This window comes from Miniopterus schreibersii (genome assembly GCF_964146895.1).
Source record: "Miniopterus schreibersii genome assembly, chromosome: 15".
In the NCBI taxonomy this organism is placed as follows: Eukaryota; Metazoa; Chordata; class Mammalia; order Chiroptera; family Miniopteridae; genus Miniopterus; species Miniopterus schreibersii.
Genome location: NC_138115.1, coordinates 28,539,107 through 28,560,536, shown reverse-complemented (window position 1 = coordinate 28,560,536; position 21,430 = coordinate 28,539,107). Strand labels below are relative to the sequence as shown.

At 36.3% G+C, this 21,430-nt stretch overlaps 1 protein-coding gene across 2 annotated transcripts in view; it reads right to left on the bottom strand.

Moving 5' to 3' along the window:
• Positions 1–21,430, bottom strand: part of STAG1 (STAG1 cohesin complex component) — a 273,379-nt gene that overhangs the window by 97,668 nt on the left and 154,281 nt on the right. For both annotated transcript variants that reach the window (XM_081160341.1, XM_081160342.1), the window contains exons 8-9: positions 11,479–11,630; positions 9,092–9,165 (exon numbers count right to left, since the gene is read on the bottom strand). In XM_081160341.1, the coding sequence (XP_081016467.1) occupies positions 9,092–9,165; positions 11,479–11,630 (226 nt within the window). The remainder of the gene's footprint in view (positions 1–9,091; positions 9,166–11,478; positions 11,631–21,430) is intronic.

Genomic DNA, 21,430 nt, shown 5'->3' with positions numbered 1-21,430 from the left:
CTTCTGAGGAAATCAGAGTACCAACATTCAAACACAGAATAATGTAGAACTCAAAAATTGTTTCTCAAAATAAATGAATCTTTCTAAACTGGCACCCATCTAATGATTTAAAGAAAAGAATTTTTATGACGAAGACACGCACTAATATATGTATGAGGCAAAACTGCAGAAGCAAATTATTATTTGAAAATGTATGATAGTTTGCAAAACCAAAACCTTAATGTAACTGCACAGGACAGAATAATAATTCACATTTAGTCACAATGGAAACAATTTTGGTGACTACACATGAAGTGATGGTAGAACTAACCCCAAAAAGTCAGGTTTCTGGCTGTGCCCCAGATGGCTTTTCACCTCACTATAAGCATCCAATATAACATCCTGAAATTTTCCTACTCTCAAATTTGTGAATCATGAGAAAATACGATGTTAATATGTTTACCTTATCTTTCAGTAAGTTATTAGCTCTAGCTAAAAAAAAAAATCATATTAAATGCAATAAAGTGAATCCCAGCTTTCTTTTGTAGATTGATGATCAAGGTTTCTGATTTACCATATGTGAATAATTTAATATTTAATATAATTTTAATTATTCAATTAATACAAAGCAATCATCTGTGAATTAATGAATTAATCTGGCAATAATTTAGCTGGAATTTAAGTATTAACTAAGGAGCTTTTCTTAGTTGCTGTTTTGTGACAAAATGGGTGCTGGCATTCTAATATTTCTCTCTCTGCTCTTAATAAATCTCAGTTCCTTCTAAGTCCCTGTCATTGCTCAAAAATAAAAATGTGAGAAACGTTCTCTTTTAAAGCCATACTACCAATCACAATCTTTAGTTTTCTGACATTTTTTGTTGTTGTTGTTAATACCTTTTTCTCATGGAGATATTCTATAGCATAGAACCTAATGGTACAGGTTCTGGAGCAAGACATCCTGAGTTCAAATCCTGGCTCTGCTATTAACTAGCTGTGTGGCTTTAGGCAAGTTATATCCCTCTTTCTTAGATTTCCTCATCTGTAAAATAAGGATAATTACTGTACCTGGAGCTCACAGAGTTATGAGAATGAAAGCACTAATGAAAGTAAGACTTAGAACTGTGCCTACTAAACTGGTACCTATTAAACCTTCCATAACTGTTTACTATTATAATCTTTTAAGTGCCATCAATCTAGTCCTTTACAGACAATAGCGTATAAAAAGTAGCTTTACTACAACTGCGAAAGGATGTTCCTAGACCTTTATAAAACTGAACATAAATGGCTCAAGGACATTTCTTTTTCTCTAAATACAAAAAAGTTCAGATATAAAAGTTATAGAGACAATATAGATAATAAAAATTTTAGTTCTCAACTTAGCTCAAGGCTGTTAAGGACTAAAATATTACAGTTGAAACTTACTATGTACCTTACTAATTCCCTTTCCAAGAATAAATGACTATCCTTGATTCAATATCATTCCCATCTGTATCTTTATGCTTTAACTTTATATGTAGTTTTACATATTTTGAAACTTTACATAATTAGTGTCCTGCAGGTACCCTCTCCAATTTGCTTCCTCACAAATCATGTTTTTTCTTCTTTTTAATCCTCACCCGAGGATATGTTTTTATTAATTTTTTAGAGAGAGAGGAAGGGTGAAAAACATCAACTGGTTGCCACCCATACGTGCCCCCAACCAGGGATCGAACCTACAACCTAGTATGTGCCCTAACTGGGAATCGAACAAGCAACCTTCTGGTGTACAGGAGTACACTCCAACCGAGACACCAGTTCAAGACCAAACCATATTTTGACACTTATACATACTGATTCACATAGCTCCAGTTCCAATACATTAATTTGAACTGATGTTCAGTGATCCTTTCTACAAATATTTTACAAATTATTTATACATTCTCTCATTGACAGACATCTAGGTTGCTTCCAAGTTTTTGCTTTTATTAACAATGAATGCCATGAGCGTTCTTGTATATGCCTCCTTGTGCACATGTGTGTTTCCCTAGGGGTAGTGTTTCTCAAGTAGCGCATCTCTACCTATGGGCATATTATGAAAAAAATTTAGTGAGTGGTAACACAAATATTAAAGTATTTAGCATGCAAAATACTAAAACAGATCACATGTGGCAAGGCACTAAGTTTTTTTCTTTGAACACTGTGTACCTGATGTAGGACATGGTCAACTAAGTCTGTAAGACACTGTTTCTATAGTACCTAGAAGTGAAATTACTAGGTCAGAAAGAGTACTTATTTTGTTTTAGAAGTATTAACCAATTTCTTCATAAATCAGTGCTTCACACGTCCTTGCCTATTACTTGGTATTGTTCTACTATTTAATATAAATGTCCATCTTTATAAACTGCAAGTTCATGTACTTTGCCTTCCACTGGGTTGTCCAAATAAAAACAACAAAAAACCCCAGCAAAAATAAAACAGACCCCCAACAAAAAACAGAACGCAACCACTAAACACCAAATAATAGCACTTCATCAGCTTTCTCAGTCCTACTAAGTAGTTATCTCCCAGAGATCCATTGCACTTATTCTTTGCTGTCCTGTATTACCTTTAAAAAAATTAATCCTAAAAACAAAACCGAGACACAAAGTTTCTGGTGTATGGGAAGACGTTCCAACCAACTGAGCCACCCAGCTGGGGCCCTCATGATCTTTGATATTTTGACTATGTATAGATGTGGAATATTTTTCTTGATTTACTACTCAACACTCACTAAGTCTTTCTAATCTAAAGATTCTATTTTTTAAACTAAATTTATAAAATTTCAGTTATCTCATTAATACTTCCTTTTTGAAATCCTATATAAAACTTATGTGAAACCTCTTCTATGCCCCATGTATCAGAAATGTCATTCCTTATCTTCTATCCCTTATACTGTGCCTGGGTAAATTCCTCAGTACTATATTCTAATTTACTAATTGCCTCTTCAACAGTCTAAAGTATGTCTTGTTCACTAAATATAATCTGTGAATATATTTTTCACTTCTAGTAATTTAAATTGTTTTTATATCCACTTGTTCTTATTATATGCCATTTATTTGTTGAAGAACTGGTTCACTTGGTTTGTACAACTTCCCACATTCTGAACTTGGATAATATAATGAAGATCTAGTCAGACAAAACACTCTTCTATTTTCTACTATAAACTACTAGTTTATAGGAAATGTGTACATTCATATTCAATTTTTGTTTGAAGTTGACGTGGCAGGTGAGACTCAAAGTGTTAAAGTGTCATCTCTGCACAGTACCTTCTATTTCCAGTATGTATATGTAGTAAAATTCCCCCTTAATCAATAAAAGAGAATTAAGCAATACTTCTGAAAAATCAATGGCTGGTATCCATGATCACTTTGGCAGGCAGGTCACACTCTCAACTACATTTACAATCCTGTTTTGAACAGTTAGGATTTTAATATATCAAAAGTAAGCTGTGGCATATCCAATACTATTTTATGCAATGTCTAACTGACTAAAAAACAATCAATACAGGACTAACAATAGGAAATTAAAGAATTGTTGTTCCTATGAGAATAGTAGGTTGATAGCCTTGGCAAGGCTCCATAAAGGTGAGTCACTAAAATAAAAGGCGACGTTATTTTGGTGTTAAAGACTGAGGTAAAATCATAAAAAATAACAAATTCTGTACTCAAGATTACATGGCTGAGCCGAGATGGACAGGATTTATGCTCCCACTTAAAAAAAACCTAAAAACTGCATAAAATAGTTTTTAAATGTTGAATACCACATAAAGCAGAACAGTAATCTGTGAGAGAGGAGTAACAAATTAAGTGAGCCTTAAGACTGCCCCAGACTGCTGCCTGTAGAAGAACCTAGGCAGAAACTGGATATATCCCTGAGTTGAGGAAAACAAGCTGGGACTCCAGAGGACAAGGGAGCTAGAGTTTAAAAGGCATACTACCAGAGGGAGAGATGCACAGAGAGAGTGAGTGATGAAAGACCCTATTCACTCAGCTGAGCAATAAACAGCACTTTCACATGAGCAAACCACCCAAGGCTGGGGAAAGAATGAAAAGAGCAGAGAACAATCTCTGTAGAAAACACAGGGCTGGGAATACTTTGTGTTCTAATGAGCCAGAGAAGAAAAACCTTGAAATTCACAAGACATAGCATATAAAGAATGATATTATCTTAGCATTGAGGGAAAGTTAGCCTTAGACAAAATGTTGCTCTGGCCTACTTAACAAACCTTAAAAACAAGTGTTGAAAGGATCAAACATAATTATGCCCCCCCCCCCCAAAGTAGATGAATACTTACAATATAAAATTATCTAGCACTCAACAGAGCAAAACCCACAATGCCTGGCATCCAATAAATATTGCCAATCATACAAAGAAGCAGGAAAATAACCCATAATGAGGAGAAAAATCAATCAATACACACAGAACCAGAAAGTGGTGCAGATGATAAAACTAGTAAAACAGGACAACAAACAGCTGTTATAGCAAGTATTTACATGCAAGAGGTTAAAGGAGAGCATAGAAGAGAAAACGCAAACAAAGAAAATCACACCAAAGAACAACATAACAGAATTAGTTAAAACTAGTTGTTAAGGCAATCAGAGAGTGAAGTGGTTGGAAAATTATCGCGGCCCCCCCGCCCCCCCCCCCGCCCAAAAAACTAACAAGACAAAAACAGTCATTTTAGTTTTCTGGAAATCAACCAAAAAAGATAAGCAGCATTTATTCATAAAAAGTTGAAATTTGGGTTATAACAGTGGAAACCTATGGCATTCTGGAATGGAACTACACCCTGACAACACCCTAAAACACAGAGCAGCAGGTCTAGTAGAGTTACCAGGGTTGGGAATTCCTGTGACAACCACCAGTTTTAATGCTGAGGGGACTGAGTTGATCTGATGCCATGTACTAAATAACCACACCCAGGGGAGGTATCCATAAATAAAGCAAATTCTATAAAAAATGAATGGAAAAAACCCAAAGCCCTGCTAGCCAGAAGCTGCAGTCCTACTTGGTCTGGGCCAAGCATACATGTGGACTAGTCAAGAATTTAGAGAGACCCTAGAAATGCTTCATAGAGTGACTAGATAAGCTTGGCTGCCTAGAGGGCTGTGTGCAAATGCAAGAGTAACCTGAGAAGACACGTTCTCCAAGCTTCACTGACTGACAAGGAGGTTATACACAGCAATGTGCCCCCTCCACTCCATCCCTCCTCACAAAAAAAGGAAAGAAAGAAAAGAAAAAGAATGAATGCAAAACAAAATCAAACCCCCCAAAATACACAAATAACAAAACAAAATAGGAAGGGAAGTAGGGAGAAATTATAAAGTGGCATGAGAAAAGTTTTGAGGATGATGAATATATTATCTTGCCTGTGATAATTCTATACATGTATATATGTCAAAACTCATCAAACTGTGCACTTAAATGTGCAGGTTATTTTATATAATTATACCTCTATAAAGTTGTAATTAAAAAAACAACAACTATATGGCAGGCTTATGAAAGTTTTAGGGTTTTTGACTCAAGTAAATTTGTTAGTAATTCATCATGGTATACATAGTTTATACAAGAAAGAGGATGTGAAACTCCAATCAGGCAATTCATATTCAAAGTAAAGGCCTTGGCCCTATTCAAAAGACTTTTTTATACATGAATTAAATCAAAATATCAAAGTTATTTTTTAAAAACAATTTTCCCATTTTAACTAACTTTTTAAATTAACTGGTCAATTAAAATTTCAAATGTGTCTAAAGACAGTGCTTCTATTTTCTTTGTCTATTTACCCAAACACCTCTAATTAACAGAAGGTAACAAGTGTATGTAAATGAGTCGCTAATTCTTGTGAAATATGCCCTTTAATAATGTAGTTAATATTTTTAAAGTTCAAAGGTTTTAAAGAAAAACAAACTAAACTCATTTGCAATGTAGCATGACAAAAATACTTTGGAAATACTCTGTTTCTACTTTCATGCATATAGTTGAAGGTAAAGAAAAGTAATGTTATGAAGTTATGTATTATCTGCAGAGGTGCCCTTCTATCTTCACAGACTGCTGGTTAATTTGACCATGGGAAAAACAAGATGGCGGCGTAGGTAACAGCTGCACCCTCGGCCTCCCACAACCACATCAAAATTACAACTAAAATACAGAACCACCAGCACTCAGAAAGAACCTCCTGAAATCTGGCTGAGCAGAAGCCCTACAACCAGGGAGCTGAAGAAGCACTGAGACCAGTAGGAGGGGCGGAGATGCGGGTGGATAGGGACTGAATCGGAGACTCCCCACAGGCCCACACCCAGTGCCGCGGTTTAAACCCGGGAGGGAATTTCGGTGGTGGGGGTTCCCGGAGGAGCAAGGGTCTCAGCCCCACATCGAGCCCCCAGCCCAGGGCTCCAGGGCCGGGAAGAGACGTCCCCACAACTCCGGGCTGTGAAACCAGCGGGGACTGTGGCTGAGGGTTGTGGGAGCCCCAGCAACTCCTCCTAAAGGGCCCGCGCATGGACTCACTCAGACGCGCTCCCTCTGAGCCCCAGCACCGGGCAGCCGCTTGAAAGGAACCTGGGACATTTAGGGACAAACTAACCTGCCTGAAATTGGGGCGAGAGGTGCAGGGGCGGCTTTCTCCCAGGCAGAAGAGCTGGCAGAGGCCACTGCTCCTGTGATGAGTCCTCCCCCACACAGCCAGCAGGGCAGGCACCATATCTGAATCGCCAGCACCTGACTCACACCTTTCACCTAGAAGAGGTGATTCCCGGAGGCCCCGCCCCTCCCCACCTACAAGCTCATCCAAGCCATTTCCAGTGGCTTTTCTATGCAAGCGGCCTCTGGAGCTTCACGTTTAGGACTTTCCTAAAATCTCTCAAATAAGCAGCAGTGGGCCCCATAGGTCTTGACAAGTGGCCCCAGGCCTGGCACTAGCGGCAGCCTGCACTGGCTCATAGCTTGGCCTCTCCTGGACACCGCCAAGCCCAGCACAAGTAGCAGCCAACTACGGTTCGCTGTGTAGCTCGTGCTGGGTGGTCCTGGGCAAGGCACTGGCAGAGGCTGACTTTGCACTTCCCTGGAGGCCCCAGAGACAGTGCACCTGGTGGTTAGACTCGACCATGCTGGATTACAACCCCACCACATCCACGAGTGACACTCAAGGGGCACACTTGGTGAACACTAAAGCCCCATTGAAGTAAATCCTGCTCCATAGGGGTTTCTCCAGCACAGCAGCTCTTTGGCTGCAGTTGCAGCTGGTCTTCACAGCTGATTGGCCTGGGGGTCAATTCCTCACAGTGACGCCAACAGCAACCAAGGGTCAACTACAACAGGACAGTGCACACAGCCCACACAAAGGAGCACCTAGAAGGCCCAGCTCAGGTGATTGGGGAGGCTGAGCTACTGGACCCTACGGGACACCTACTACACAAAAGCCACTCTACAAATTCCAGGAGACATAGCAGCTCTACCTAATACACAGAAACAAACACCTGGAAGCAGCCAAAATATGCAGGCAAAGAAACATGTCACAACGGAAAGAACAGAAGAAATCTCTAGAAGAGGAACTAAATGAAATAGATCCAAGCAAGCTAACAGATACAGAGTTCAGAATTTTGTTTATAAGGATGTTTAAGCAGACTATTAGAGAAGTAACTGAGAAAATCGATAACATAATAAAGTACCAATTTGAAATGAAGGCTACAGGAACTGAAATGAAGAATAATTTACATGGAATCAACAGTAGAGTAGAGAACACTGAAAATCAAATCAGCAATCTGGAACATGAGGAAACAACAAACACCCAACCAGAAGAGCAAAAAGAAAAAAGAATCAGGAAATATGAAGATAGTATAAGGAGCCCCTGGGACAACTTCAAGAGGCCCAACAGTCATATTATTGGGGTGCCAGAAGGGGAAGAAAGAGACCAAGAAACTGAAAACCTATTTGAAAAAATAATTACAGAAAACTTCCCCTACCTGGGGAAAGAAATGGACTTACAAGTCCAGGAAGTACAAAGGGTCCCAAAGAAGAGGAACCCAAAGAGGCCCACACCAAGACACATCATAAATTAAAATGCCAAAGGTTAAAGACAAAGAGAGACTCTTAAAAGCAGCAAGAGAAAAGCAATTAGTTACCTACAAGGGAGCACCCATACGACTGTCAGATGATTTCTCAACAGAAACTTCGCAGGCCAGAAGGGAGTGGCAAGAAATATTCAAAGTGATGAAAAACATGGAACTACAACCAAGATTGCTCTACCCAGCAAAGCTATCATTTAGAATTGAAGGTCAAATAAAGAGCTTCACAGATAAGAAAAAGCTAAAGAAGTTCATCACCATTAGACCAGCACTACAGGAAAAGTTGAAGAGTCTGCTTTAAGAAGAAGCTAATGAACAAAAGAATCTGAAGAACTAAATAGATCCAGAGACATTGACGCATGCAACAGACGATCATATTTCAGAGGAAAGAGGGAAGGGGGGTGGAGGGTGGGAAGAGATTAATCAAAGAAGTTATATGCATATATGCATAACCCATGGACACAGTTAATAACTGGGTGAAAGCCTGGGGAGGGGATGGGAGCGAAGTGGAGGGGGTCAATTGGGGGGAAAAAATGAGACACCTGTAATACTCTCAACAATAAAGATAAATTAAAAACAGAAAACAAAAAAACCCCAACCAACACAAAGTTTCCTCAAAATAGAAAGCAATTTTGAAGGAAAAAAAAAAATTTTTTTTGACCATGGAACAAGATGAGTACCACAGGACAGGAGGCAAGGCAATTAATTTTTTCAAATATCAAGGCAATCATACCTCATTAAGGCCACATTACCTAAGACTACTTTATTAATATTCCATCAATACAAATGCAAGAACATAGGGTGCCTCTAACAGTGTTATGTTCTGAATTTGGAAGAGTGTGGCAGTGGTGGTGGTTGTGGTACACTCCTTCCACAGTAATAGTATGAAATTTATTTTGCTTTTATAGCCAAAGCTGTCTCCAGAAAACAAAACAAGACAGAGTTTTATATCTTTATAACTACCTAGAACTACAGAGAAGCAATAAATTATAAGTTAAAAATCTTCTAAATGATTTTTAAAAATTCCTTACCGGTATCTATGAACAAATATACCCTTAAAAATAGAGTTCATCATATTTTCGATTTCATCCTGATTTTCTTGTAGCTGAAATAAAAAATAAATTAATTAAAATGTTGATAATTTTACTTAGAACATTGATTTTCACCCCTTTTCATCTCATGGCACACACTAATTATTAAAATTCTGCGGCACAACAAAATATATGTTTTCTGCTGATCTGACGAAAAAAACAAAACAAGGTATAATTCTGATTCATTCACACCGGATGGCTATTATTGTGTTTGACAATCTAGGGGAAAGGAGGCCAGTTCCCCTGACTAAATAGTCAGGTACTGCATGTTTTAAAAATTCTTATAGCACACCAGTATGGCTCTTATAAAACACAGGTTGAAAATCACTGGTTTAGAATGAACAGTTTCAACTGTTTTTAATAACTGGCTATTATTATTTTGGGTAATCATCAATTCTTTTTCTCACTTATTGTGCAATGGCTATCTGATATTACCAGTATTCATACATTATTTCTACAGCTATACTACAGAGGATTTAGAACCTCTCTCTTTCTTGATATATACCATACAGTGACTAATAAGGAGTGGTGTTGCTAATGTGGCAAGATTCCTATCTCCAAAATATCATTTGCTTTGGGAATAGGCCTCAATTTCTGTATCTCTTTTGTCCAAACCAGGTCCTGGCTTGGTTTTGCCTTTCTTGGCAACAGATCACCCATGATTATATTTGCCACTGCAGAAGAAACCTCCTGTTCTACCTAAAGTATCCAAATATGACTCTGCAGAAGTTTCCAGTAGAGGAGGCATAATAGAAGGTAACAAGGATCCTAGCCATCAAAAGTGGAACACAGCAACGAAATAAAACACTATAGCAAAGATAATAAATTTCAGGCAACACTACTGATCAGAGTAAAAGTTTGAGTTTATTCACTACTCAAAAGGAACAAAATTACATTCAATGTAGTATTTCTTATTCTAATTTGTTTTAATGCTCAGTGAAATACTGGCTTTAACTGCATACTCCAATGTAACAAAATTTCTCAGACTGATTTTTTAAAATTCTCACATAAGGATATGTTTTTATTGACTGTGAGCGGGGGGGGGGGGGGGGGGGGGAGAAAGAGAGAGAGAGAGATACTGAGATTAACGTGTATGGGACTGGGCCACCAGATCAGAGCCAGACTTATTCTTCTGCTGTATACTGTTTCAGGTTCTACTGAAGTAAAAGTTTAAGAATACTTTTATAGTTAAGCATTCAAATTATTGCAACTACTGCAAGTTTTAAAAGTTCCCTTTCCTGCATTTATTATTTTAAAAAATAATTAATTTATAAGAAGTGTAGGGTTTAGTTAGTAGTACTTACTGAAGCCACAGTTCCAAAATTTACTCCCATAGTATTACAAGTATGGTATGTGTTTTGAGTTGACTTGTGCTCCTCAAAAATTCATATGCTAAACTGCTAACCTTTATTACCTCAAACTTTATTTGGAAATAGAGTGTGGCAAATGTAATAGGCTAAGATGGGGTCATAATAGGGGTCATAATGAAGTAGGGTGGTCCCATAATCCAATATGACTGGTTTCTTTAGAAAAAGGAGAAATTTAGAGACTGACACACACGGAGGGAGAAGGCCATGTGAAGATTGGAGTTACCTTTGATTTTTAGCCTACAGAACTCTGCGAAAAAAATTTCTTTTCTTTAAGCCGCTCACAGCTTATGCTATCTATTCACAGCAGCACTAGAATGCTAACACAGAATGGATGATAATTTAATCATAAGCTTGTTGCTTCTTGTTGCCTGTTATAACCCATTATTCATTGATAGAAATTTGTAGCAATGTGGTATTTAACCCTTTTTCAAGTTAAAATACAGACTAATACTGAAGATCTAAAATTTTATTTCCTATTGGATGAATAAAAATATTACCTACTAAAATCTCAGTTTAAAATCACTTTCAACACATATAGGAAAATTTCATTGTAAAACTGAGACTGATCTATCATATTCACAAGAATGTCATACATTTACCTTATATGTAGTTTTTGGCTTTCTCCTAGAAATGCAGGCTTTGCTGGCCCTTAGTTCTAATGTTACTACTTACAGTGCTTTCTGTGCCCAGAGCCTGATAATCTTCATGAGTTACCTAACTCCTACACCACCTTCCTTCAAAAGGAGGATTTTTCCGTGAGTCTTTGCTGCCATCAGACAGCACTTAGATAATCACTGGCTGAACACTGCAGTTTCATTTTTAAACTTTGAAATCAAATAATATAATTTTAAAAAGTAAATTTAAAAAATATACAAACTGTTTTACAGAGAATAAAAAAACTAATGATATATTTCCTACACATTTACATAACATAAGAATTTCAGATATGAAACTTACCTCTTTGCGTTTCTGAAGTAGTAACTCCAACCTTTCATTGGCTCTTTTCCCAATCATTTTATTTCTTTCAGCTTCATATTGTCTCTGTGTATTATCCTGATGAATACTGAGGTTTAAGGCAACATTCACCAAAGCAGTCATGAGCTTCATGGCTATGAAATAAAAGAACACTATAGTATTCAACTATGAATCAGAGCTTCATCGATAAGATTAGACATTTATAACGGAAACAGATGAAGAAAAGAAACTAGTCAATTTCTGTTTTACAACCCAGGCATAATTTAAGTTAAAATATATATATATTTTATAGAAGTAAAGTTGTCATCTTAATCTGAAACAATTTTATCTGTCTCAGTGTCACTACAGTTTGGCTAATTAATATTTCCTACTAAAGAACAGTCTCATCCTAATCATCAGCAGGATGGATTTAGCTTCTACAACCCATCTCCCCAGTCCTCAAATACACACACCTTAGTGAGAACATACTAATCAAGCCTACTAGAATTCTCTTCTGACCACCAGTTCTGTGTAAGCAATTGCTTCCTTAATAATGTTATTAGTTAGATGCATCAAAGGTGCATTATAACCAGCTCATGATCTGTAAGCTAAAGATGGTCCTCTGCTTGTACTGCTCACCTCAGTGAATGGCATAACATAACCTCCAACCCCTGAAAAACAGACTGATCCTACCAATCTCACTAAATTCATTAAAAGTGTATTCTGTGAATTTCTGACTTATTTTCCCTAGTTACAGTGTTAATGTACTTTTAAATGTTCACTTGTATTTGTAAATCTTAAGTATTTTCAAACTTCTGTTTCAAATCCTCTGAGAAACAGGTATGACACAAACCTTAAACTTACGTCTATTCATATTTATTTTCACTATTGTATCTCTACCTATCTACATACACACACACACTTTGTTATTCTGAAACTCTATCTACATTTTGGCTAATACCATGTTAATAGTGATTGTTACTGCCCTTAACCAAAATATAAGACATAAGTCCTGAAAACAAATGTATTTAAGTTAGAGACCATTTAGAAATCCATTTAATGAAAATGTTTTCTTTTTCCTGAGATACTGTGTCAACAGAGTAAACTGAGAAATATTCTGTTTCAAAATATCTGATAGTAGTATGAAGGCTAAAAGTACTTTATAAATTAATCTGTATAAAAAAGGAAAATAGCTCAAGGACAGGAGGGATCTGGGACATTCAAACTGCCCAAGTCAGGGATCCCAGATCCCAAACTCCAACTGTCATTGTGTAATGACTCTCCGTCCATCCTAGATATATATAAACAAAATAAATCAATACACTAAAACAGGGGTGGGGAATGTCTGGCCTGAAGATTGTATATGGCCCGAGAAATCATTTGGTCTGGCCCTGCCAAAGCAACCACAGGCAGGACTCAAAATTCAATAAATCTAGGAGCTTTTTTCATAGCCAATTTTTAAGTTGATAATTTTGTATGGCCAGGGAATGGTGTTATAAATATCCAAATGGCTCTTGGCAGAAAAAAGTTTCCCCACCCTTGCACTAGAACAATGAAAAATACAAAATAATCAATACAGTTTTAGAAAAGTATTAGATATAATATAGCTATTTACTGAGACAAAATGTTTATGAATCTGTAAAACATAAACTTAACTGCAATTTTTAATTAACATACCACCAACACAAAAGCAAATAAATAGCTATTAAAGAAAGACTTCTAATTTAATGACATAGATACAACATAGGGATTGTGATGTCTAATTAAGTCTACTGAATAAGACTGATTTCTGCACAGTGTGGGCACTAATTACATTTTACTGGCATTACTAACAGAACCATTTCATTAATTAATAATCCTACAGGAATTCAGCCTAGATTCTGTGACATGGGCTGTTTAGTGCCTTCTCCTTGTCTACCAAAGAGAAGAATAGTTCATCCTTCAAATTATAACTGCTGACTAGTACTTGTTATGGTACTATAGAATGGTAAACGTGCACTACTCAGAAGTGTGGTTTGCAAACAGGTGTTGCCAGTTCATTTTAAGTACAAATTTGAAAGTTTTTTTTTTTTTTTTTAAAATATATCTTTATTGATTTCAGAGAAAGGAAAGGAGAGGGAGAGAGAGAGAGACAGAAACATCAATGATGAGAGAGTCATTGATTGAGCCTGCAACCCAGGCATGTGCCCTGACCGGGAATCGAACCCCGATCGCCTGGATCCTAGGTCGACGCTCAACCGCTGAGCCACGCCCAGCCAGGCGAAAGTAAGTTTTTAGAAATGTTTATAACAAGCTAACACAGTAATCTTTGTCTGTTGAATCTAATAATGAAATGACACTAAAACTATTTCTTTTGAAAATAATTGTATATCTTACATAGTACTAGGTTATAACAGACTGGTAATTAAAAAACTGGTCTTTCACCACAGAGAGTTCAAGAAGCACTGTTTAATGTTTCCCCATTTACCTGTCAAGCCAGCATATATTTAACATTGTTCTATGTATTAGAAATACAAAAGTGAGTAAGACAGTACCTGCCCTCATATTTTTTACATTCTAGTGAGAATAAACAAACAGATAATATACAAATGAAAAAATGTCAGTTAATGGAAAATCTATAAAGAAAACTAAAGTATGATATAAAAAATAAAGTATAATAAAAGGTTAATGAATAAAGAGGATGGTCAGCAAGAAGGTCTCTTTGAAGAGCTGACGTTTGAGCATGGAATGAAAGAGCATGTGATTATGCGACAGAACAGTGTTCCAAAGGTTATGAGGTAAACTGTTATGAGGAGGGCACTCATAAAAGAGCAAGGTAGTTAGTGTGGCTAACGCATAAAAATAGGCAGAGGCAGGAGATGAGATTGGGAGAAAATCAAGAGGCCACATTATAAGGGTTTACTAGGATCAAATAAGATGTCAGGATTAAATCTAAATGAGGTAAAACCCACTGGAAAATCTGGGCTGGTTGAGAAATATTCTGATTTAGATTCTAAACTGCTGTGTGAATAGACTATAGAATAGTAAAAGTAGAAAAGGAGAGACCAAATAGAACACCAAAAAGAGCTGAAAATATTTTGACAAAAGTTTACAATGATGATTCTCAAGATTTTGGCCTTGAGCAACTCAGTAAAGCAAAGCTAGCTTGGATATAAGTTGTAGCCATAGGTAGAGAAAAATGTTTAGATGTGAAATATATTGTGAAGGTAGAGCTAGAAGAATATAATAGATTATAATGTAGGAAATGATAGAAAACGAAGAGTTAATTAAAAGTTTTGTAGTTATTAGTCTCTAAGTAGAAATGTTTAGTAGATATATAACATTTGGAAGTCATCATCAAAGATATTGGTATTTACACCCAAAAAACTGGATGGCACATCTATCCCATGGGTGCTACTCAGCCATTAGAAAAAAGTGGCATGATTTGTGTGCTGAAAAGAAAAGCCCGTCAAAATATCTGTTCATGGAAAAAAAAGCAAGATGCCTATCAATGTGTATATTATGCTATTATTTATGGAAAAGAAGCAACGTTATTTATTTTTATGTGCCAGTCACTCTTCTAAGCTCTTTACACATACCTATTCATTTACACCTCACAACTCTATCAAGTACTATTATAATTACCATTTTTTACACAGGAGAAAACTGAGGCACAGATTGGCTAAGAGTGCAAGTTATATAGCCAGTAACTGGTAGAGACAGAATTTAATTACAGGCAATCAGGCTCTGTAATCCAAGTTCCTAACCGTTATAGATACTGCCTCTCACTGAATATGCATGTACTATTATTTTCATAAGATATTATATTTTAACAAAAATAATTAAAAAAAACTATGGAATTGGTTTTTACTTTATTCACCAAGGAGTGAATGAAGACAAAAGATTGAGTCCTGAGATAATTGAGTATTTACAGTTTAGCTTTCTAAGATCCACCAGGACAGTGTGGTATTCCAGAAAACATGCAAAGACAGTGCTTCAAGAAGGAATAAGTTTGCTCAGTGGTTAGAGCATCGGGCCGTGGACTGAAGGGTCCCGGGTTTGATTCTAGCCAAGGGCATATACCTCAGCTGCAGGCTCAATCCCTGCCCCTAGGGAATGTACCAATCAGTATGTCTCTCTCACTCTCCCTTTTATTCTCTCTGAAAAGCAATGGAAAAAATATCCTTGGGGGAGGATTTTTTAAAAAAAGGAATAAGAAGCTATGTCTTTCAAGAGAGACAATGATGATAACTGAGAGTTGCTTGGTGATTTGGACAATAAAAAGGTAATTGCTTACCTCAACAAGAGCAGAGGTGTTGAAGTGGTAGAGATAGAAACCTAACTGGAATGGGTTCGAAGAGAGTAAGAGGAGCCCTGGTGTGGCTCAGTTGGTTGGAGCGTCATCCCATGCACGAAAAGGTGGTGGGTTTGATTCCTGGTCAGGGCGCATGCCCAGGTAGCGGGTTTGGTTTGATTCCCACTCGGGGTATCTGGGTGCGTGCAGGAGGCTGACTCATGTTTCTCTCTCACATCAATATTTCTCTCTCTCTCTTCCTCTAATATCAATAAATAAATTAAAAAAGGGGAAAGTAAGAGGAGAGTGAGTGGAAACAGTGAATAGAAATAATTCTTTGAGATTAGCTGGGGGGAAAAAAGAGAGAAATGGATTGGTAGCTAGAGGGATGTGAGAAAATAAGGGAAGGTATGATGGTCGGTCTTATGTGTTAGTCTTAAGTGTCCTGACTAGGTGATAGTATTTAATCAAACACTAACATAGGTATGGTATACCTGTAAAGGCATTTTGTAGCAATGGTTAATGTTCACTTGATATAAAAAAAAAATGTTTTTATTGATTTGACAGAGAGAGGGGAAGAGAAAAAGAGAGAGAGAGAGAGAGAGAGAGAGAGAGAGAAACATCAATGTGAGAGAGAAACACTGGCAAGGGTAACATTCAGTTGATTTTAGGTAAAGGACATTACCTTCAGTAATGTAGTGGGCCTCATCCAATCACCTGAACGCTTTAAGAGCAAAAACTGAGTTTTTCTGGAGAAGCAGTATCTTTCTCAAAACAGCACAACTTCTACCTAAGTTTCTAGCCTGCTGGCCTGCTCTACAAATTTCAAATATGCCAGGTCCCACAATCACATGAGCCAATTCACTGAAATAAATCTCCCTCTCCCCATATATATATATGTCTTCATGTGTGTATACGTATGTGTAAGTAAGTATATCTCCTATTGGTTCTGTGTCAGTGGAGAGCCTGACTGATAACAGTGTTTCTAAAAGATAAGAGTTGTTACAGCATATTAGTATAATGATAAGAATTATCTAATAAAAGGGGAGAAACTGAAGTTGTAAGAAAGAAAAAACAACTCGGAGAGCAAAGTTCTTGAGGCAGTGAACAGGGATTAGATCCACTGCACAAGAGCATGGGTTGACCTTAGATAGAGGGCACTGTAATAACAGAGTATATGGATACAGAGTATATGGATACAGCTGCACCTAGATAAGTAGGCTTAATTCTTAATCTTGTCTGTCTCTATTTAAGCAAGCAAGATAATTGGCTAAGTGTGAAAAGAGGATAGGAGATGTTACAGGTTTAAGAAGGTATAAAATAATCTTATAAGAAAATGGGCAAATCCATGGAGTAGAATAGGATTCTTACGCAGCATTAAAGGTCCACTTAAGAGAAAACTGTAAAGCCCCAACATTATGACTATGTGTTTTTCGTCACTTTCGGCTGCTCTGGCGCAGGTACAGAGCAGGTAGTAATATGAGCTTTGCCTAGGGGGTATGATGGATAAAGAGAGGCAAGAATGTTAAGGGTATGAAGGACATTATAAATCTGGATGACAGAATTTGAGCTGAGGGAGTGAAAACATGATGGGTGTAAAGAACACTAAAAATACAACATTAAAGGACTTAAAGTCCCAATAGAAGAAAAACAATACTGGAGTTAGAAACATAGAAGAAAAACGTAGAAACAAAAGGAAGTGGTTATCAGCAAATGAAATGGCTGAAATTAAGATTGTAAGTATTAACCTTTTTTTCAAAAAAAAATCCTCACCTGAGGATATGTTTAGTGTTTAGAGAGAGGAAGAAAGGGAAAGGCAGGAGAGGGGGAGGGGAAGGCAGAGAGAGAAAGAGAGAGAGAGAGAAACATCGAACATTTGCATCCAAAATCCATGGATGCTCAAGTCGTTTATATAAAATGGTGTAGTATTTGCATGTAACCTATGCACATCCTCCTGTATACTTCAAATCAAATCAAGATTACTTGTTGGACTTAATAAAATGTATGCTATGTAAACAGTTGTTTAGGGAATGACAACAAGAAAAAAATGTCTGTACATGTTCAGTACAGATGCGACCATCACAAGCTCTAACTACATAGTACAAGTCAGCAACAACATAACATTTAAAAATTCATATATTAAGTAATTAAATGCCTAAATCTCCACTCCAATCTAGCCAGTCAGGCAATTCTTCTACCACACATCCATCTTGGAAGTCCAGAAGTGTGCTCCCTGAAGAAAATAAACCAGATATTTGGAATTGCCAGACACAGAGGAGTGATATATGTGCAGTACAAAGTACACTAGGTGCTCCTTCACCCTGCCGGACACCCAAAAGGTAGACAGCAACCAAACTTAAGCATATTAAAAGATACTTCTGCAAAGAAACTAAACTTCCCTGGGGAAAATAATTATCAATACCAGCAGTTTATAGTCTACAATGAAAATGCTAGCTGACGACAGGACTACCCTATAGTGAAGTCCACCAAAGAAGCCAGAGCTCCTGCCCTACCCTGTCAAACAAACCACACCACACCACACCACACCACACACCACACCACACCACACACCACACCACACCACACACCACACCACGCCACACCACGCCACGCGACACCCAACCAGCTTTTTAGTGTCTCAGTGTCAGCAATGACTAGAGAGCCAAGAAAAAAATATTTGAGGAAAGTTTGTAACATGAAAGTTGATAAAAGCAGAGAATCAGAAAAGAAGAGGTCAGAGTGGAGAGTAGAAAAGAACTTCAGAGTAATAATTAACATTGTTAATGGGGTAAGAAGATAGTACATCAATGGAACAATGTTTTTTAAAAAAGGCTTGGAGAATGAGAAAGAACTCTTAGAAAACTTAAAATCAGTCAATATTAAGTTCCATAAAGTTGGGAAAATGAACAAAAAGATTTAAGAAATGGAAAATGGAAGTGAAATAATAAGAAACTCAGGACTGATTCAAGAGTAAGCAATAGGTAATTCATCAGAGTGCCCAGCACAATGAATGGGAAAATATATATATACACATCAGGTTATATCACCATATTTCAGAACACCAGGAACAAAGAGAAAAATCTAAAAGCTACTAAAGAAAAGAAAGAGGATCAGACTTAGAAGCTTAGAAAAATACTGAAGAAAATACTTAATAATGAATTCTATATTGGGTCAGACAATTAAAAATGAGGATACAAAATACTTTTCAGGCATATAAAGTCTCAAATATATACTTTTCCAATATCCTTTTTCTCAAGAAGCTATACAAAAAAAAAAAAGCTACCCAAAAAGGAGAAAATAAATGAAAAAAGCAAGCAAATGATGATAGGGGATCCAACAAAAGACAAAGGATCCAAACAATGGCAGAAAATTAAATAATTTAAAAGACATCTAGATTTTAGAAAATGAGGAAGCCATATTAAACACAATTATTAAAAAAACCCACAAAATAAAATGCACATCACAAAACTGATTATAACACCCTATTATTTGTTTAAAAATAAAACAAAAAAATCTTCAAAACTGTGCATATGAGAAAAAAAATGTAATACCACCATACTATCAAAATTATGAGATGGTATGATTATGGTTAATTTTTATTTTTGTATTTTCCTCCTTTTCTGAATTCTCAATAATTTCTTCACAAAAAATGACCCTAAAAAGAAAGCTAATTTTCACACCTGATAGAAAGTAAAAGAGATAAATCTAAGAAAATAATAGTTCCTTAACTAGAAAGTTTTAAATTTTTACTGTAGATACCCATACTTACAGATTTGAGAGAGTCATTGATCGAGCCTACAACCTGGGCATGTGTCCTGACAGGGAATCGAACCCCGATCGCCTGGATCCTAGGTCGATGCTCAACCACTGAGCCACGCCCGGCCGGGCCATACTTACAGATTTGAAAGTGTAATTGCATTCTTAAAGTTTATTGTATTTTATGGGTACAGTTATATGATGTAGTAGCATGTGCAAACTTGGCCAATTATTGGCATTCTTCCCATGAGAACAGCAGAAGTCTACTATATACAAACCCAACCAAACTGAAAAAGGTGTTATATATACAGGAGGAGTGAGAAAAACAAGGTGGTCAAATTAAAAAAAAAAAAAAAAAAAAGTAATAGTGCAAGGACAAAGCAATGAAAAAGCAAGAATCTAGAAAAAACTTAAAAAAATATATTTTGTGGTGATACCTAGAAATGAAATTCATACATAGTTAAAAATCAATACTATGCTCTAATGTGAAGATTGTTTACAATGATAATTACACCCATGTAAATACTTCTTAAGATTCATATAAAAAAAAAATTCTAGGCTCAAAAAGCACATACATAAGAAATATAAAGACAAGAAGGGGAGATTATGTATACTTTATGGTCTGCTCTTTGATGATGCCACAGTGAGCTAAATTTTTCAGGGATAACCATAAATTCTGGAAAACCAGAAATATTTTGTCTGATTAGGAGTTATAAAAGTCTTACTGAATTTAATAAATATAATTTGGGACCTGAGAACCAAAAACTAAGTAAAATAAAAATTCAAGCTGTTTGTTTTCTTAATAGTAGCTTTTGATAGAACTATTTACTTGTTTACTTCTGATTTACCACTTGTAACGTCTTTTATTACAAAAACAGAGGAGCTGTTTGATAAACTCTGAGTAAAAACATGAATGAACGGAAACACCACAAATACAATTAGCTCTTCATGTCTTTATAGAATAATACCAGTAGCTTATTAAATGTCAGGCACTGGTCCAAGCATGCTTAATTTCATTTAATGAGGTAGCTATCATTATCTTTCCCACTTATAAGGAAAATGAGGCCATCAGATAAGTTAAGGACTTGTCCAAGTAACTCTAATAACAGGTAGAGTGAGATATGGATACAGACAGCCTGGTCCAGAACCCATTCTATGAACCACTGTATTACATGGTTTCAGCAACTGAAAGCCAAAGGAAACAAAGTCAATTTACTAAAGCAGAATGATTTTCAGTTCATGATTGGAGAACAAAGCAATTTCATATATCATTGGTAAAGAATGTTAATCAATAATGTAAAATCAACCATATGTCAACATAGTAAACAAAAAGGTAGAAAGAAATATTTACTTCCCCAAGAGTCTAAGAGTGACCTACTGTTAACTACTGGTGAAGACTGGCTGCCTAGCATACTGAGGCCACTTGACTATCATATGACAATCTCAATTACATTTTCTAATTTTTCAAAAATTCACTTTAGAAAAAATAGAATGGACTCACTCAATCACCACACCATTATTAACATAAGTTTTGTATTCTTAATCCCACCCTTTTCAAATTAGCATTTTCATCTGAGAAGAGGCCGTCAATATTAATTTATTTGTAACATCATAGAAAATTACGTAGGTGACAAAACAACAAAAAAATGAAAAAGTTAAAGCAACATTACTCATCACACAAACTGCCATCTAACAAAAATTTAAAGTCAACAACTTGTAAAGTATTAGCATACATTTTAAAAGCAAATGCCTAACAATAATATAAACAGAAATAGAAAAATTAGATTCTTTGAGTAGAATTTTCTTCGTAATACCAAACAACAAAGTGGTAAAACAAAAAAAATCCTACCCATTTTTGATCTTGGGGGGAAAAAGTATTTTCTCAGGAAAGTTTCATTCAATTGGAAAAGAAAAATGTGCCCAGTC